The sequence below is a fragment of the Anas acuta genome, chromosome 7, assembly GCF_963932015.1.
Source record: "Anas acuta chromosome 7, bAnaAcu1.1, whole genome shotgun sequence".
In the NCBI taxonomy this organism is placed as follows: domain Eukaryota; kingdom Metazoa; phylum Chordata; class Aves; order Anseriformes; family Anatidae; genus Anas; species Anas acuta.
In genome coordinates, this window is record NC_088985.1 from 7,660,952 (window position 1) to 7,679,398 (window position 18,447).

Genomic DNA, 18,447 nt, shown 5'->3' on the forward strand with positions numbered 1-18,447 from the left:
GGCCTGTTCTTGAGGTAGACTGAAGAACTGATGAAGGCGGGGTAGCAGTGTTGTAGACTCTCTCTCATTACAGAAAAGATTCATCCCAGATTTTTGTACCTGGCTTCTGAAATGGCTAAACGTCCTTTACCTGATGTATGGATTAATTTCTAGAGAGATGATCTCATCACAGAGGATATTGCAATGTATGTCACAGGTCAAAATAATACGTAATCTGCTCAGAGTAATCAGCTTGTTGATTTCTGCACTTCAGGTCTTCCAGAACCTGTCAGAAAACTGACATACATGTAGTTCAAGTCTACTGCTGGCATTTGCATTTGGTTCTCTCTTTTGTCTGAAAGTCTGTGAGTAAAACACAAAGACGTGTCCTTGTGGACTTCACACTTCAGAAGGCTCAGGTGTATTGTAGATTTTTGGTTGTCTAAGGAAATGCTCCAATGGTGTTGTGTCATCACAGAGGTAGGCTGGGTTTGATGAAGGGTCCTAATCCACACAAGTGAACAGTAAGTTCCCCTGCTTTTTTCCCTGGCATATGTGTGTTCATCCATTTAGATTCTGAAACAACATATGGCAGGTTAGATACTGAGAAAAAACATTTCACTTTCACATTCGCTCTGGCTCATGAGCTCTTTGGTCCTTGCCAGTGTGCCAGTGCCTTGGGATTCTGCACTGCAAGGTAATGACTTACGTGTCTGAAGAACTTGGTATTTTACATCTCCTTTTCCAGTGTCAGTGGTTGCAAGCAGTAACTTTGTAACTTGGGAATGGAGGTAAGATCATTGCTTACCCTTGTCAATTTTTTCATGCCCCTTTTGATGTGTTACTGTGTAATGGCTCACTGAGGGCATCGCTCTGAAGGTATGCTCAAAAAATACATCTTCAGACTAGATTGAAATATGGAGTACTTACAAATGCTCTTTCAAAAGTTTTCAGAAGTGTATTTTTCAGGAATAAATGTTGATGGGTTTACTACTTTTCTGCTGGCCTTAGTTTTTCAAACAATTCCCACTCACACCATCCGTGTTACGTGGTGGCTAATTTTGGTGTCTCTTTCCATTAGATTCCTTTAGTATTTCTGATGACGTAATTTTGGTTGGCAACCTGTTTGTTTGAAGGCCTTTCTGTTTTGCATATTTAATTAGATTCCTTGAGACAGGTTAGATTTTTTTTTTCCCCATTAAATAACTTAAAGAAAAGCTTTACTGAACAGGCAAGGTCCTTACATGCTGTCACTCTGAAACTTCAGCTAAAGAGTTTGCTCTTAATGCAAGAACAAAGTGACGTGCTTGCTTGTTTTCATGCTAAGAGATGCTCTCTCAGTCTTATTGGACATGTTTAAGCACTAAGCTAAGAAGTAAATGCCTGCAGGATCACTCCATAATCACTGATTAAAGTAGACACTCTTGGTGATTTGTTTGTCCTGTTTTGCTGAAGAGAAAAGAGTTAATAAGTAGCTACTGCTCTTTGAAAAATCTTGGGTATATTTAGTATAAACTAAGTAATGATTTAAAATATGTAGGAAGTTCAAAGTGGGCAGTTATCTGCACAGGCAGTGAGATCCATAAGGGTGGATATCTGATCCCACATAGGGTTTTATAGGGACGGTTCGTGGGGATTGCTATTAGATTTGAATCTTCATCCACTTTCGTTCCAGAAGAGAAAAATGCAATTATATCTTTAAATATATTAAACTGCATTCTTAAAGCAAGGCAAGTTCATGATTAGGGTCTGGTTATATTTTGCATGTAAATACACTTACATTCATGCATACATAGAGAGGCGTGTGTGTCTGTCATGTTTAATTTGTGTTCTAGTGCACTAGATGATTAAATGACATGCTCCATCTACAGATCTGTTGGAAAATTTCTCTATAAAAGCAGTGTTTCATTACTGAGGCTGACTAGCCAGAAGGATCTGCATGTTATAGCAACCACAATTGTTTTTAGTGATAATAATAACAACTCATTCAGCACTGAGAAAAGCTAAGCAAAAAAAAAGCAAGCATCCTTTGGAATTCAAGGTAAAACAACAGAGGAAGAAATTAGTGACCATAACTGTCAGCAAGCTATGGTTCATGACAGTAACCTTACACTTCTTTGGAAATAAATCAGCTTTATTTAGAATAGTTATTTCCTGCCAATGAAGTTAATTAATTAATTGGTTTTATCTTAGATCTTGAGTCTACTCACATCTGATTTTTGGCTGCCTCTGTCTCCTCATCATATGCCAACAATCAAAGTTGACAATGTAAAAATAGAAACATCGTAAGAGATTTTTATGATCCTGTGTTATTCTTGTGGGTATCTTTTTTCATTTCCATCCATCTGCTCATCCTTCCTTAGAACTGGATTAAGCAGCTGAATCTTTCACTGCTTTCTTTGTGGGAACAGCCATGTTTGACTGGATGGTTCCCCTAGTAGATTTCTTAGTGCTCCTCGTTTGCTGACCTTTCTGTTCTTCTGTGGCTTTTTTTTTTTTTTTTTTTTTTTTTTTTTTTTGTCAGAGTCCTCTCTAAGATTGATCACACTTCCAGTAACTTTCCTCTTACTTTTTCCTTCTGTCTTTTGTTGGTAAACTAAGGTATTGCAGGTTGTGGGTTGGTTTTGGCAAGTTTTTCATTGGTGCTGGGATTTTATGCTACTTTTTCTTAAGCTTCACATAAGCTGGATTGCTCTTGTCTGACCAGTTTTGGTTTAGCTCCTGTTGACTCTTCCAGATGTTACCAGACTTTCAGAGTTCAAATCTTTTTCTTTTTATTTTAAGTTTTGCAACAACATGTTTAGCATTTTTAATCAGTGTGATTATATAATAAGTTTAGCATGAGCTTAACCTAGAGAATACCTTAAAAAACAAACAAAAAACAACCAAAAAACCTGACCATGTCTGTATCTTTAAAATCTTGTATGTATTCCTGCTTTAAACATTCCAGAAGCCAGAAAGATTCTGGTTACATTTATAAGCATTTAATCCACACATTTTGCTAATTGTTTACACTGTAATTTGTAGCTTGTGTCTGATTTATTTGAGGTGTCTAAATATCTGTCCAAGCTTATGTCTGTCAGTCTCTTTAGAAGCTATTTCTGTTTTAATCCCTTTCTGAAAACTAGTGAACAACATTAAAATGATCTGCATTTTTAGTACAGAGATACTTTATATCTACTAGAGTGGTTTTAAGAGCTTTCTTTAACATAGCCATGAAAGTTTAGGTTTTGGTTTTTTGTTTTGTTTTGTTTTCTATTCCCAGTTTATTTTAATCTCTGTCCTGTACAGTATTGAGTCATGCTAAAAATATCTTCATTAGGCTGTCATTGATCTACAGCAGGGCATTCGGGCATGCTGTGTCTGAGTTTTGTGATATCTTTGCCTTAGGTAAATCAGTAAGTATATCAGCAAAAAAAAAATAATATTCATGTGTTCCTTTTCTAGGATTCTCAAATAACTGCATTGATTTCTTGTTATGTTTATTAAAATTTGCCTATTAATTTTAAACTTGCTTTGTTATTCTCTTGGAATTTTTTTAACATTCCAAACCCTCCACTTAATACATATTTTGTGACTGACTGTAATGCATTTTTGCAGAACTACCACTTATAAACTTGTGAAGAATTGTAAAATTGGATTCTTATAAAAGCACTTCAGCTAATCTGAATAGCAGCATTTTAATGGAATATTGGGTTGGAGGAAAATTTATTTTGGAATCTCTCTGCTTGGTAGTTTAAAACCAACCAGACACACTGGCTGGCCTTCACCTTCATTTTGTTTTCCAGCCTTGTAAACACATTCCATCTGTGATGTCTAGTCCATGCATGAATAAAATATGAAGTAATTTAACACCATATATTATGTTGGGGGTTACTCTTAATTCTCAGACTTGAAATGAGACATTTTTAGATCACATACTGAAACTTTGTGGGACTTTTGCTACTCAGTTAGGTTGCTGACTTTGAGGCAGCAGTGTACAAATATCTTATTCTCTGTAATGTGGAAAACACTATAGTGTTTGTCTTCTTTTATTTATATCATGGCTGTATTCTTGGGAAGGATGGGTGGGAGGAAAGAGGAATTCTCTCTCTTTCTAGCTCTCTTATATTTGGATTCATGGAGATTTTACAGAGCCCATGAGCCCTCCTGGGTGTCAGCTTGATGAGAGCTTGCATGCAACCAGCAGCTGTGGTTCAATGGCAGAAATAACTGGAAAGTCTCTGTAGTCTTTTACTGCACAAGTAGTAACCTTTCAGGATGCAGGTCACAACTCAGATGAAAGGATAAAGGCAATATCTTAATAGCTTTTTTTCCTTATTAGCTAAAAGCTCTTGCCTACATAGCAGGTTGGTATCACAAGGCCATTAGGTTTACATGCAGTAGATACTATGCATACAAGCTTGAAACCACATTGTGTCTTCTCTAGAGTCACTGGGCCCACATTGCAAACTAGGGTAGAACAGCTCTCTAACATGTATCCTTAATGTGCTAGTCTATGCTGTGGCATTTCCTGAAGCATTCAATGCCTGTGAAAACTTAGCAGTGTGACACATCAGTGGCATGTACTCACTCCTGCACAGTTCTCAATGTGGGCTCTAATTCCTCCCAGCCACACATAAACATCAATTGAAACAACTGTATCATAGCCATTACTGGTCTTGTTTGGCAGTCCATGCTCAAAATTTTAAATATTTGTGTAGCATTCAGTCCTAACACTGTCTTTTTTTTTTTTTCCAGCTTACATCACTTAAACTAGAGAAAGAATGCACTTAAAATTAGTATTTGGTTCCCAGCTACTAAACACATGCTTTTTCTTAAATAGTAACATAGCGACTGACACAATTAAAATGTACACCAGAACAGCTTGTATCTAATACTTTGGATAACCTGATAGTTAACATATATTCTACATTTAAGAGCCAATGAGATATGAATACTAAAAAAACTACTGAAACTAAAGACACTCAGTGTCTTATCTGTAGCGCTTTCTTCTCAGGAAAAAAAGGACGTACCAGCTTCAGATGATGATTAGTGTTTGGTCAGTTTAACTGTTTTACATTTCCTTGCTGAAATAGCAGTTAGGCAAGCTTTTCTGAACAAGTTTGTGCCTTGCACTTTCCCTTTTCCCCCTCCTTGATTATATTCCCCGGCAGAGACCAGATTGCTGAGGAAACTTTTTAGACATTAGAAAACCAAAATCAGATATGTTCAACTATGATCCCGTGTCCCTTTATATGAAAATAACAGACTTCTGTAGAAAATGTGCAAAGTTGATTTCAGTCTTTCAAGTATCCCTCTGTTCTGGCTTACATTCATATCCAAGCATTGTTCAATACATTGCCAAAGAACACTTAAGTAAATAACTTTCTGTCCGGCTAGTATCTTCAACAATCTAAGTCTCTTTACTTTTTCTGTATCACATTAAAATGTTTGTCGGTATATGTGAGTGTATTTGCAAGTTCCTGCGGGGCTCTTAGGTTTCATTTGGGTTCCTGATCTTTACAAACTTCCTTGGAAAATTAAGAGCGTGTAATACATGCAGGAATTAATGGGAGTTGTGGTTTGTAGAGAACAGAGTCTCTGGAGTCATCTTACAAGTCAGTTTTATTGTGTGCATATAACTAAAACCATCTGTGTGACTTGGTCTTAGCAATATTGTTTGGAGAGCCCTAAATCAAATCCTGAATGGGCAAGATTACTGAAGGCAGGTTTGTACTAGAATCCTTCAGGTTAAAGCCACTGATGCCCAGTCTTCTTTCCTTTGTAGCATAAAAAACATTAGCAAAAGGTAAGTTTGTGCTAGTTGTCCTTGTTTCACCAAGATCTATCCTCTGGAAACAGGCTTGTGTTTACAGAAACCGAAGTGAAAATAGCATGTGAACAGCATAAACTGACTGACTGCAGTCAAAATAGCCCTGCATTTGCATAACTGTGCAGTATTTAAAGGACCAGCTAGTGTGCTTTGGTACAGTTTACAAAGGCGTTTCCTTGAGACTTTGTCCTCTTCAAGCATCTCAGAAAAGTGGAATTAGAAGGCTCTGATTCTAAGCAGCATTGATTTTTACAGTAATAGAAAATAAGTCTAACTGTCTTGTTACAGTTCCTGATAAATGGACATTGACATGGACTACGAAAGACCAAACGTTGAAACTATCAAGTGTGTGGTGGTTGGAGATAATGCAGTGGGGAAGACTCGTCTAATTTGTGCAAGAGCATGCAATACAACCTTGACTCAGTATCAGCTGCTGGCAACTCATGTACCAACTGTCTGGGCCATTGATCAGTACCGTGTCTGCCAAGAGGTAAGGACTGCAGGTCCACAAAATATGGAGCACATGCTATGAGCTTGTACTAATGTTTATTGGCTAGCCTTTCTTTGCCAGAATGCAGCAATGAGCTCACAAGTATTATATGTGCAGTTTCTTCTGCAGCCATGGTCTGATATGCAAGGAATTTGACATTTCCCCAAGTCTCTCATTCCAAAGCATTTTTTTCTTAAATTAAAGGTATTTTTAAAAGCTGTACATTCTGCTTGTTTTATAAAATATAGCATTCAACAAAGACTACATGTGATAGACTCTTGTAAAGAGATTAAAAGCATGCTACAACAAGGCAAATTAGAAACGTATTTGTTTGATGGAGAAAGAGAGAACATAATGTGTATTTTGTTCTAGGTCCTTGAACGCTCACGAGATGTTGTGGATGAAGTGAGTGTTTCTCTCAGGCTATGGGATACATTTGGGGACCACCACAAAGACAGGCGCTTTGCTTATGGAAGGTAAGTTGATCCAAACTAAACTTCAAATCTTAATTGTAGTAAAATTTCAGAGCAGTAGAATTTGCAAATCTTGGTTTTTAAAAAGCAAGGACTTAAAAACAATCAAGGGTTGTCATATTCCTGCCTACTGCAAAGAGGATTATATACTGCAAGGATTAAAAAGAGATAAATATTTTAAAAGCAGCGTAGTTTTACTACACTACATTTCCTTGAAAAACCTGCTAAGCTCTGTCAACAAATGTTGTCCCATTTCAAACTTTAAAGAACATTCCCAAAACATGATTGTGGTTTTACACAAAATTGAGCATCAGCACTCCCTGCCTAAGTGGTGTATGATATAATTACGTACTTATTGCTGAGCTAACAAGCAGAGATGTTGGAAAACTGATGGATGGAATAGTTCTTGTATTAAAACCTGTGACATTGACTGGGCAGCTCACCTACTGAGAGCAGAGCCCATTCCATCACAGGTGAGACTCTTCTGTATTTTGTTATGTAAAGCTAACAAAAGGAAAAAACATTCTTCCATAAGTATCAAGTGTTTGCTAGTGAGTGGATTACACTCAAAAAGCTTTAAAGAAAAAAGAACTAATCTGGATTATTCCAGCATGTATAATATAACTTCAGCACGGACTTCAACAAGGACTGAAAGCATGTACAATGAGAACAGACTACCTCTATGGGGCAGATACTTAGCTGAAGAAGATGGTGGATGGACAGGTTTTTTGGAAGTTTTTTGTGTTGTTTGTTTTTGTGTTTTTTTTCCCCATAACTGACATTTAAGCAAGGTCTTGGTCCTCACACGTTTTTTCACCTTTTCAGACTTACTTTTCCATATTCTCTCTGCTTCAGTCTCTGCAGATGACCAAGCTTCAGTAGACAGTTTTTTTTCCAGTTGAGAATGTCCACTGTAGGTTTTGTGTCCCAGCTTTGGATTTCATGTTGCCAAAATGTACTGTCTTACTGTTTTCAGTCTGTGCTACCTGATGAAATGAGGGGCTTTGGAGGTTGACGTTTTTTCTTTGTCCCTCAGAATCACTGCAGAGGCTTCTGCTGGTTGAATCAGTCAGTTAAGTGTACACAGTGTAGAAGTCTGCACAGCAGTTGGTGCAAACCATCCTTTGTATACAGCCCTGTGATACTGGTCTATTTTAAGAGTCATGAATTAGCTTGAACTTTGCATCAGAAGCTAAGGCAGCACTGCAGCAGTCCAGGGCTACAAAACCTGTACCATTTGTTAATAATCTCTGTGTGTGACTTTAAGGTAACATTGACCTTAATAATAGTGTTGCTCAAGTATGTGAGTAGATACCGTTTTAACATTTGGCAGCATATGGAGCCTACTTTGATAAATATGGATGTAACTTAACATTTCCTCTAACTGTTCCTCTTTGGTGTGGCCTCCTAATATTCTGCAACAGATACTGTGTCACTGAGAAGATTACTGGAGATTAAGAGAACAAAATCAGACATGTTCTGAACTCTGATCCACCGTTTACTGACAGGACAGGGGAGGGGGGGAAAACAACATGCTTAGCGTCTAATCCTGCGAAAAACAAGGGAGCCATGCATAACTTGAGATCTCATGGGATTAAGCATGTGAACACAAGGATTTGTTTGTGATGTTACCAGAACTGAACCTATGTATGAACCTATGTAGAATCAGGTTTATTATACCCTGGTCAACTTAAAAAGGTTGTTCTGGAAACTTACAGTGCTGTTAATGGTTTTTCTTCTGCAAGTCTCTTAGTCTAGTATGTAACTGGAATCTCTAAAGAATTTATATTCTAAATAGAGTTTCAGTTGTAATATTTCCTAACTGTAAGCACTGATCAGGTGGTACTTCTTTCTTTTTTTAAAAGTTAGTTTTATTTTGAATCAACTGTTAAACATTTTATCTATTTTAGCATTTCTGAACATTTTACCATTCAATAAAAATATTGAATGTTCACATTTGTAGGAATTGATTTTAAATTACCTTTGTATGTTGAACTAGTCTACTCCTAGGTGAGGCAGTAGTTAAAGATGCAGTTTGTGCCAAACCACTCAAGGCTACATCTCCAAGTACCCAGGGCTTCTGATTGTCTGAAATATCATTTAATGAAATATCCTTTCAGTTTCCTTCAAAATTGTTTTATGCCTATGCTCCTTTTGTAAGGAAAGGTTTATTTCAGCCAAATACTCAGCCAAGACCTCTAATTGTCTTAAACATGGTGTAACAAGAAGCAGCAGGTCACTAATTTGCCTGTTGCTCATTGCAAAATATTATTCCCTACAGTTGTGCAAAATGTTATATAAATATATCTTGCTATAGATGACAGGGTGAACAGTTAGCAGGACTTGCAGCAAAGGTAAATCCTTCTCAATTCTTTATTTTTCACAGATAGAACTGTGAAAAGAGATTGATTAAAGGAATGTTTTACTGCTATTTTTTCATGTGAGAGAAAGAGAGAAACATTTTGGTGTTAATGAGAATGTAATAGTTAATGTTTGTACTGATGTCCTTTAAAATGGGTGTGTGGACAGTGAGATCCAGCTCACATTCTGCTGTGTGGTGTTCAGTTTAATAATCACGTTCCTACAGGAGCTTTGGGAAACGGATCCTGGGAGATTAAGGGAGGGGAGAGGAAGGTGGCTGGAGGGACTTGTGGAAATATTTTCTGCAGTGTTTTATAGCGTTAAGTTTTTGGTTTTGTTTTGTTTTTCTTTAAACTTGAGTGTATGGTTTAGTTTTGGAGGTATGCTGTTCAGTTCAGCTTAGGCACCATGTGATGTCAGTCACCTGGTGATACTCTCCTGCAGGGTTTCATTTGATGCAAAATCACTCCAAAGTGACAATAAAAAAAATACTATGTCTTTGTTAAGATTAGCATATTCATTTCCAGCACCTAGTCACCTCTTCATCCAGTAACAACATAGTCCCAGAGCTATTGCACTCTGTAAGACTGCAAATGAAGTGGGAACTTTATATAAGCTGAAGTTGCTATTACGTTCCGGTGTTCCAGGAGGGCACAGAACTGTATGTTTAAAGACATAAGAACATCTACATTTACGTTTCTATCAGCTTGTCAGGATTCTTAACCCTCTGTCCTCCTGTCCAATCTGGTTTTGTTTGAACAACGTGTAATTGTGTTCAAACTAAAAGCAAAATAGGAAAAAGTGTCTTGCACTTGTTTTCCTTTTGCTTCCTGTTTTTTTTTTCCAGGTAAACATGTTTGACTACAATTTGATTAGTAAGTTTCTTGATACATGCAGCTCAAGTATGTGTAAACATGAGCACAAATCTGCAAAGAGTTAATTCAGACCCAAACAAATATTTATCCTCAATACTACAAATATGGTTTGTCAGCTAATGCAGCCAGGATGATTTATTTACTTGCGACTTAAATATGAGCTGTAGACCAAACAAAATCTGTTCATACAGCATGGGCAGAAAACAGCTTTTTCCTCGTGACTTATAAATGTGAATGAGCCTTTCTGTGAGACTGCTGACAGAGCCTCTTAAAATATGTTTAGAGTATTTTCTCTGTTGTGAATGGATTTCCTAAGCCTTTTGGGTATTCTATATACACAAAGAAACATGTGTATTTGTCTTTTTCTGTGTGATTACAATTCCCTTAACCAGTTACTTTCATGTAATTGAATCCACAAAAATATACCTTCTGACTGCTGCTGAAATGATTCCATGATTAGGGGTTTATCACCGTTATTTAAAGATTTCTGCCAATCTGTTTAAAGGTTGATTCATTTACTCTGTCCTAAAATACAGTCATAATGGTATTTCTGTAAAAGCAAAACCCAGGTAAATTTGATGTGAAATGGTATTTGCCTTCAGGAAATACAGCAAGATTAGGACAAGGTGGGCATCTTTGCAGAGTTACCGGGCCTTTAGATAGGTCAGCGTCCCCATCACTCACTGTCTACATTGAGAGTTGAGCCAGAAGCTCCTCTCCTTTCTTCAGAGAAAGGCTAAGGTTTCAGGAGTGCTTTAAATAAACTTCTTGTCCTGAGAATCCTTGTTTTTATATTACAATAATTCTCTTTCCACATACCTTACAAGCTGTTTACTGACATGGATTGGAGGGGAGCATCAGAGATGTGTCTCTGCAGCAGTAGCACTTAACAGACACAGGAGTCTCTTGCTTTGTTGACAAAGGGTCAGCTGGTGCGGAATCCACTTGCTTTCAGATCTGTGTGTTTGCCCTTGCTGCTTCCTTTTGCTACCACAAAAACAAAAATAGTGTGCAGTATCTTCAAATCATATTGCAATACGAAAATTTTTGAGCCTTCTCTACTTTACAGTGGTTTATAGGCTATAACAAAGGTTTATAGGCTAAAACTAAGCAGTTTTGAAGAAATGTAAAGAACATTTTTGATATTTGATATGAAATGTTTTTTCTTTTGTGTTTGATTCAGATCAGCCCCGAAAAAGACTAGAATAAACAGAGAGGTTCACAGATGGATTGCATCCTCAAGAGATTTTATTTTGATAGGGAGTGTGCATGTACCAATTTTTTCTTCTTTCATTTTGTACACTAACATTTGAGGCTTTTCCACTCAGTCAGTGGAAAAGTATACACTTCATGTGCCTAAAGCAGTAAAATCAAAGCAGATCTACTATGTGTCTTCTCTGCATCCCACCATAGTTCCATAGTGTGAGTAGAAAGAGGTTGGAATTGCTGTTAGGAATCCTTCTTTAAAAAGTCAGTTATGTGCCAAATGAATGTTAATGGGGTCTGAGACTCAATTTAACAGATATGTATCTAGAATAAAGAGAGAGCTGTAATACTTTAAGCCTTCCTTTGAGTGAAAGTATTTATCAACTATTATTTACTGTATTTCATAGTTTTCCATGTTTCCTTTGCTCTCACAAATCACTGTCTGGGGGAGGCAATGGGAAGAGGACATGTGGGCTTTATTCTGAGTACTGCAAGGAAAAACCAGAATCTCTCAGAAATGCTAAACCTGGGAAATGGCTTTCTGCAGAAATGTTTATCTCAGTGAATTATTTCTTTGTGTGTGTGCTAGGTAGAGTTCTTGAGCTGTTTTCTACACCAAGGCTCTCAGGATCTCAGTCTGGATTTCTTCATAAGTGTATCAGAATATGCACAAAAAGGTGTCACTTGCACAAAAAGGTATAAGTGTTTTTTAAACTCAATTCACTTATCAATAGCTTGTTGACATCAACTTGCCAGTGGAAGCTTCCTGACAACAGTTGTTGCTGTTTTTTGTGTGTTGTTTTTTTTTTAATGTACTTTTGAAAAAGTAAGTAATAATATGCTGGCTTCAGGGATAGCCCAAGAAAAGCAAAAATAATGGTATTCCATATTTTCTCCCCAGATTAACAGATGCTGCTAGATATGTCTTTATTTATCTTCAGTTTTCATGTATTCAATGACTTCAGAAGTCACTCTCATACTGGATGCAAACCAGAACCCATCATTCTCTCCTCTTCTGTAGGATTTTTGCCTCCCTCTTCGTCTTGTTTCTATTGTTGTCTTTCATTAGCAATTAAAAGGAATCATGCTTTTAATGAACTTTAGGATCTAGGTTTGAATCTTCCTTTTTCTGTTTGTTTTCCATCCTCATGTCCATCCCCTCCCTTTAAACATTTTTTATTCTACTAAATACCATTGATTTAGATGACATGTTAGTGAAATCTCTTCTTACCTCTTTTAAGCTGTTTCTCAATGGAACGTTAGTTGCTGGTATTTTTTAAGAGGATGGGATGGGAGTTAAGAAGGGTTTCATTTGTTTCCCTTATTTTTCTGCAGTATCTTTGAAAGTTGATTGGTCCTCTGCAGAGAAATAACATGTAATTTTCAGATGTAAGCTGCTTCTGTACAATAACAGAAAATATGCTTGCAACGTCCACCTTTCTCCATGTGTCTGTTTTGTCCGTTGTTTTGTGAGTTTTTTTTATCTTCCATCTGAAGGCAGCAGTCAGCTGACAAAAACATTCTTAGCGAAATCATTTTCAGTCCCTTTTTATGGTGTTATGAGTTTTGGTGTCTCTCTTGCTGGCTTTTTCTTTTTCTATCCTTCTCCATTGACTTGGTGTTCAGGCTTTGTGTCTTGCTTTTATAAAACTTGATATGAAAATTTAAGAATTTCAGCTTCTATCTCTAGAATTCTATTTGCCTTTTTTTTTTTCTTGTGTTAGGAATGAAGTAATCAAAATCTCTGCTCCTGGGGAGGGAGTGGATGTGTGTAGCGTATATTATGGATGTGTATGGTGCAGACATGCCAGATTCCAAGGAGAGTTTTATGAGTTGAGGCTGGTAAAATTTGGCCCACAATCATGCTAGGGTAGCTTGCAGGCAGCCTATTTCAGCTGCAAAGTTCTATTTAGCACTTTGTATTTTTGCATTTTTCATATGCATATGCTGAACCAGAGTTATAGGTAAATTTAATTCTTACAGTCAGCAATAAAATGAAGCAAATCCCCGAACTGTGTATAAATAAATAAAATATTTTTTATATATATAATTATTTATATTTGAGAAAATTGAGAAAATAAAATTATTTTCTCCTTGTTATATTGTTCCACACAATTTTGTCATTCTTTTTAGCACTATTGCTGATCAGGCATTTGAACAATAAGAATAGCTCTTACAGCTTCCTGCTATGGAGGTTGAGGTATTTTAATCCTTCTTCATGATACAAAACTTTTTTTTTTTTGTCATTCTCTGTACATGCACCACTACTATCCCATGAGTACCTCAAAGGAAATAGGAGAGATTTTTAAATGCTTGTACTTCAGAATGGTGTATTGTTTGTAAGAAATGTATGGGATAATTTTCCACTTTTGAGGCACAGGCTTGAAATATGCAATTTTCCTAAAGGTAGCTTTATCATCTTCTTATTACTGTTGTTTCTTACTAAAATTGATGTTACAGAAACTTTAGAAATAGATCTGCATGTTACTCACCACCCAATCTGAATATATTTCAGGGCATTTTGACAGTTTCGCACATTACACCAGTACTTAAGAAGCTTCACTGCAGTCGGTAAAGTATAGAACTAATTGATTCTCCTGCTCACATCCAGGGCATTGCATGGTCTTGCCCTGCCTTACCCAGATACCTTCAGTTTTTCACATGCCAGGCACCCCTTGCATTTTAGTTTTCCTATCGACTCATATGTTTTGAGTGTGTGCACATACATGTAAGTCCTGTGTCTTCAGGTCATTTTGTTATGCTCACCAGTCACTTAACGAATTTCTTCTCATTTCATGTGATGGCTGCAACTGCATTTACTAAAAAATGAGTCCACTTAAAACATGTTATCAGCCTTGCTTATAGCTATCTGCACTATTTATTCATTTTTTTGCAGCTCTGTGAGATGCATGCATGAAAAGATGTTGTATAACTGAGCGTATCTTTTTCTATCTCTCTCTTCAAAATGTACCTGGATCAACATGGAGATATGGCAGGATTTTGTAAATGAGATTCCGGATTTAATTGTTAGATGGTCTTCTACAGCCTGAGCCTCCTGTATTTGTGAACTTCGCAGAAGCTGGTGTTTGAACCCAGGCTGCCCTACACAATCTTTCCTTTCAGGTGGTTGAAAGACTATGCAGGTGGACACTAGAGATAGGTTGTGTCCAATTCTGTCTGAAATAGGATGAGTTCAGCTGTGACACGGAACCACAGGAAAATATTACGGGAAGTGTATAAGGAAAGTGTATAAGGAGGGCAGAAGAATCAAAAGCAAAACAACTTTTAATTGATAAATAAACATCTAAGGATCATTTGTAATGGTAAAATCAAGTGACTCTAGCAGTTTCGATAAACTTCTGTCAAAGAAAAAATCTCTAAAATTCTAAGATTCTATAAAATTCTAAGAATAGATTCCATCATTTTGACCCCAGTTCGTATCAGAGAAAGCTGTTACCTAGAAATATGCAAAAAACAAGAGGAGAAATTCACTGTTTGTTTGTTTTTTTTTTTCCCTTCCCCTCAGTCTATTCTTAAAGTTTCATTTGAATAAGCTTGTATAACAGACTTCTTGTCATACAAAATATAGCTTGTCTATCCTTAAACTGATTGTCTTGACTCTTTTTGGGTCTCATTTAAGCTCTCTAAAATAAAATGTGTACTTCTAGCTTGTCCTCTAGAAAGACATGAATATAGCATAGCAATACAGTTCAACCTTTCTTCTGCCCTCTTTCCCACTACTAGCATTTATTTCCAGATCAGACATGTCTCCTCTTCACATTCTGTATTCCTCAGCTTTATTTCTTCGCCTTTACAAAGCAAACAGTATTATTCCATGACTATATGACAAATGATACCCCATACACGTGACCAGCAATTGTTGTGTGCAGCAGTTCTTGCAGTATCTCGTAAATTATAAGAGAGAGAGAACTTCTTCCTAAGTAATACAGCATGTACATTTCAGAAGGCATCCTGTTTTTTGAATGAGACATAAACCCGTTAGCATATCTGCAGCCATCATTACAGTTTATAACTCTAGTTTCAGACTATGGAATGTTAAACTTTTGAGCACACTTGCCATAGAATTTATGAAATGCCATTTAATATTGCTGTTTCCGTGAAGTTCTGTCTGAAATAAAAGTATTAGGAAAGATGAAAATGCATAGCAGTTTGTCATTGAGAGATGGCTCACCAGTGTGGTGTGTAAGTTTCTCTGCAGTGCAGCTCATTGTGCCAGCTCAGGAACATACAGAATATGTAAGCAGATGAGTCTTTCAAAATCTCAGTCCCAAACCAACGGAGTATGTTACAGAAAAGAGCCTCATGTAGAAAACTAACTCTCTGCTGCTTTTAACAGCTCTCTTGGAAAGGCTTGTCACACAGCTAACACTGCCTTTTCTCCCCCACGTTAAGAGTTTCTGATTGTAGTGATTGCTGAGAAACTTCAGGTGGTTACAGTGGTTTTCTGTAGTTTGACTACTGCTGAATACTGAGGTTGCTAAGATAAAATTGGCTTGTCTTTGTGATGTACTACTTGCTCTTCTGCAGTGACTTGGAGTGCTCTCTGTACATCTTACACAGTTCAGATCTCACACAGTAGGAACTCCAAGATGGCAGTGCACCATGTACTGATTCCTGCCAGAGATGGTGTTCTCTGGGTGTTTCTTTTTCATTCTCTGAAGTCTAAAAGGTTGTTTCTTCTGTCAGAAGTTCTCCTTATCCAGGTTTGGATATATATCACTGAATGCATTGAGGTAATGCCTATGTTTGTAGACAGGTTGCATCCCAGAATGTTTATGACATGCTTTCTTTGCCTACCGAAGCATCCTACAGGTTGTTCTTAACTACATTTAGGCCAAGCTGGGCTGGCTTCAGATGCAAGTGTTTTGCATTAAGAATTGTTTCCCCAACTCTGTGGGGAGCATTTTTTATGCTCTTGTGCTTTAACGTGTGACTCCAATGCAGGAGACTGGTCAGCCAGGAGATGATAACGTGAGTGGTGGTTGATTGACCTACAGCTGAGAGAACCTGTTCCCTTTTTATCCACCTGCCAAGTCCTACACATCCACATTGTGCTCCCTCCTTGTTTGCAGCCTCAGTGAGTAGAAAGAAATCCATTCTATTGCACTGGTGGTGCAGAGCATTGCACTGTTGGCTGGTCCCACAGTGGAGCAAGTCATGCAGAAATTACGAGTTTGGTGGTATGCTTAGATGTTTTGAATAAGAATAGATGACTCATAGTTTCTTCTGATAAGCCTATAGAAAGCAGAATTTAAAAATAAATCAGTTATGCATTTCTAACACAAACAACTGAATCTACAAAACAACACATTGGATATCCAAGCTACTGTTTCTCTTTGCTGGTGATTTGTGTTTTGTTTTGTTTTGTTTTTTGTGTAATATTTATCTTTGTTTTTTTCTGGTATTTCAGTATCAAAAATCAGCATATGCCTTAAGTATAATCATGTGCTTCTACTGTATTTGACAAAAGTGCGTGCAAGGGGTGTCATCTGTGTTGCTCATCTTGTATGGTGGTCTAGGAGGAATGTTCTGGAGAAGTGTTCCTAGAACACTTCTAGGTTTCCAAGTCAGTGGAAACATTTCTCAAATCATTCCCGAATTTTATTGGGAATTGGTTATGAAATTTCTTTTTTGAAAAAAAGTAGCTTGCATTTTTTTTTATATACTGCTACAGTGAGAAAGAAGAAAGTGAAAGTAAAACTCATTCATCCTTCCGTGTTGTTCAATAACTAAACCACACAAAAATGGCAATAAATTAGATTTTAACAAATAAAAATCCTATCCTTTTACATTCCCTGGGAATATGTATTTTTTACTGTTTGGGGAATATTAACACCTTATTTTAACCTGACAGGTTCTCACTTCTTCTATGAACAGTTGTCAAACCAAAGTTTATACTGGGAAGTTGGCAAGTTGTAAGTGTGCCTTTGGCATTAAAATGAAATGTAGGTTTTTTAATCAAAGTTTCCAAAGGTCCATTTTTGCCAAATGTTCACAGTCCTATGTAGACAGTTAAACTTCCTCACAGTTTTCTGTCTCTGTTTTGTGCTAACAGTGCAAATCATGTTCATGACTTGAATGAAAACTTAATTTCTTGTGATAAGGTGGGTGTGTGTTAGGAGCTAGCAGCCCCTGCTGTGGTGCTGGTTCTGCCTGTGACCTGTCGCTACCCAGTGATTTCCCATCCATCCTGTTCACAGCACAGGGCTGTTTACAGTACAGAACTCAGAGCATATGCATTTTAAGGGAAAAATCCAGATTTTAACACAGGATAAATAAAGCATGCGAAAGAAAATACCTCTTCATTCTGCTTTTTGCTTCATTCAGAAGGCAATAAGGAGAAATGTCCTGTGGTGCAGTTCCTTATCCCGTTAGGAGTTACGGGTGAAGAAGCCTTCCCCCAGCTTGGTTTTGTGGTCGCCCAGGGAAGTTCAGAGGTGATGAGCTGCTCAGGAAGCACATGCAGCTCAGCACACGAGCTGACATGACACTCCTTGGCAAGGGCTGGACCCCACGCCAGGCCACAGGGCTGCCCTGGGGCCAGTCTGCTGGGTAGTCTGGGGCTATCTACCCCAAAGAAAAGGTCTTCAGCCCCGACTATATCAGGAGCCCAGGCGTGTGGCCAGCAGCAGTGCTGCAGGGCAGCTGTTGTCATCTCCTTTCTGCGAGCTCCTGGAGCCCTGTTTCCTTCTGGTTTGCAGAGATGCAATGCTGCGTGTCTTATGCTTTGTAGCATCAGGAGGGCTGGATACTCAGGATGGCAATTACTTGGCTTAGGTATTAATTTTTGAACAAGACAGACTGTTTCTCCAGGATGCTCAGTCATAGTTAAGGTTGGACAGACAGACAGCAGTTGCCTCTGGCAGTTCTGACCATCTTGAATTAAACAATTGACCAGATCAGAATACGTGTAACACAAATTTTTCATCTTAGCAGTTCATTGATTACTCCTTTCTGGGAGCTAAGGAAGCGTCTGCTGGGGTCTAGGTTTTATTTTGACATGACCTTGAATAGAGCAAGTTTGAATTTAATCGATGTATGCCTCAGTTACATAGAAGACCTTTGGCTACTTACCTCTCTCTATTTAGCAGATCGCTTTCTACTTTGAAAAGGCCTTGTCTCTAGATATGACAGATGGATTGCAGTTTATATAAGGTACAAACCCAGAGCCAGAGCATTCCTCTTGCATGAAATTTATGCTCACAGCAGTACCTGTATTGTATGCAG

General features: G+C 37.6%; 1 protein-coding gene across 8 annotated transcripts in view; it reads left to right on the forward strand.

Annotated features, from left to right (window-relative positions):
- The window catches only part of RHOBTB1 (Rho related BTB domain containing 1), a 51,406-nt gene that overhangs the window by 19,827 nt on the left and 13,132 nt on the right, over positions 1–18,447 (forward strand). For 7 of the 8 annotated variants that reach the window (XM_068689312.1, XM_068689311.1, XM_068689318.1 and 4 more), the window contains 2 exons: positions 6,083–6,284; positions 6,657–6,760. In XM_068689312.1, coding sequence (XP_068545413.1) covers positions 6,093–6,284; positions 6,657–6,760 — 296 coding nt within the window. In that variant the 5' untranslated portion in view covers positions 6,083–6,092. Of the gene's footprint in view, positions 1–6,082; positions 6,285–6,656; positions 6,761–13,714; positions 13,771–18,447 lie in introns of those variants that run through there. The other variant, XM_068689319.1, reaches the window with a different exon arrangement.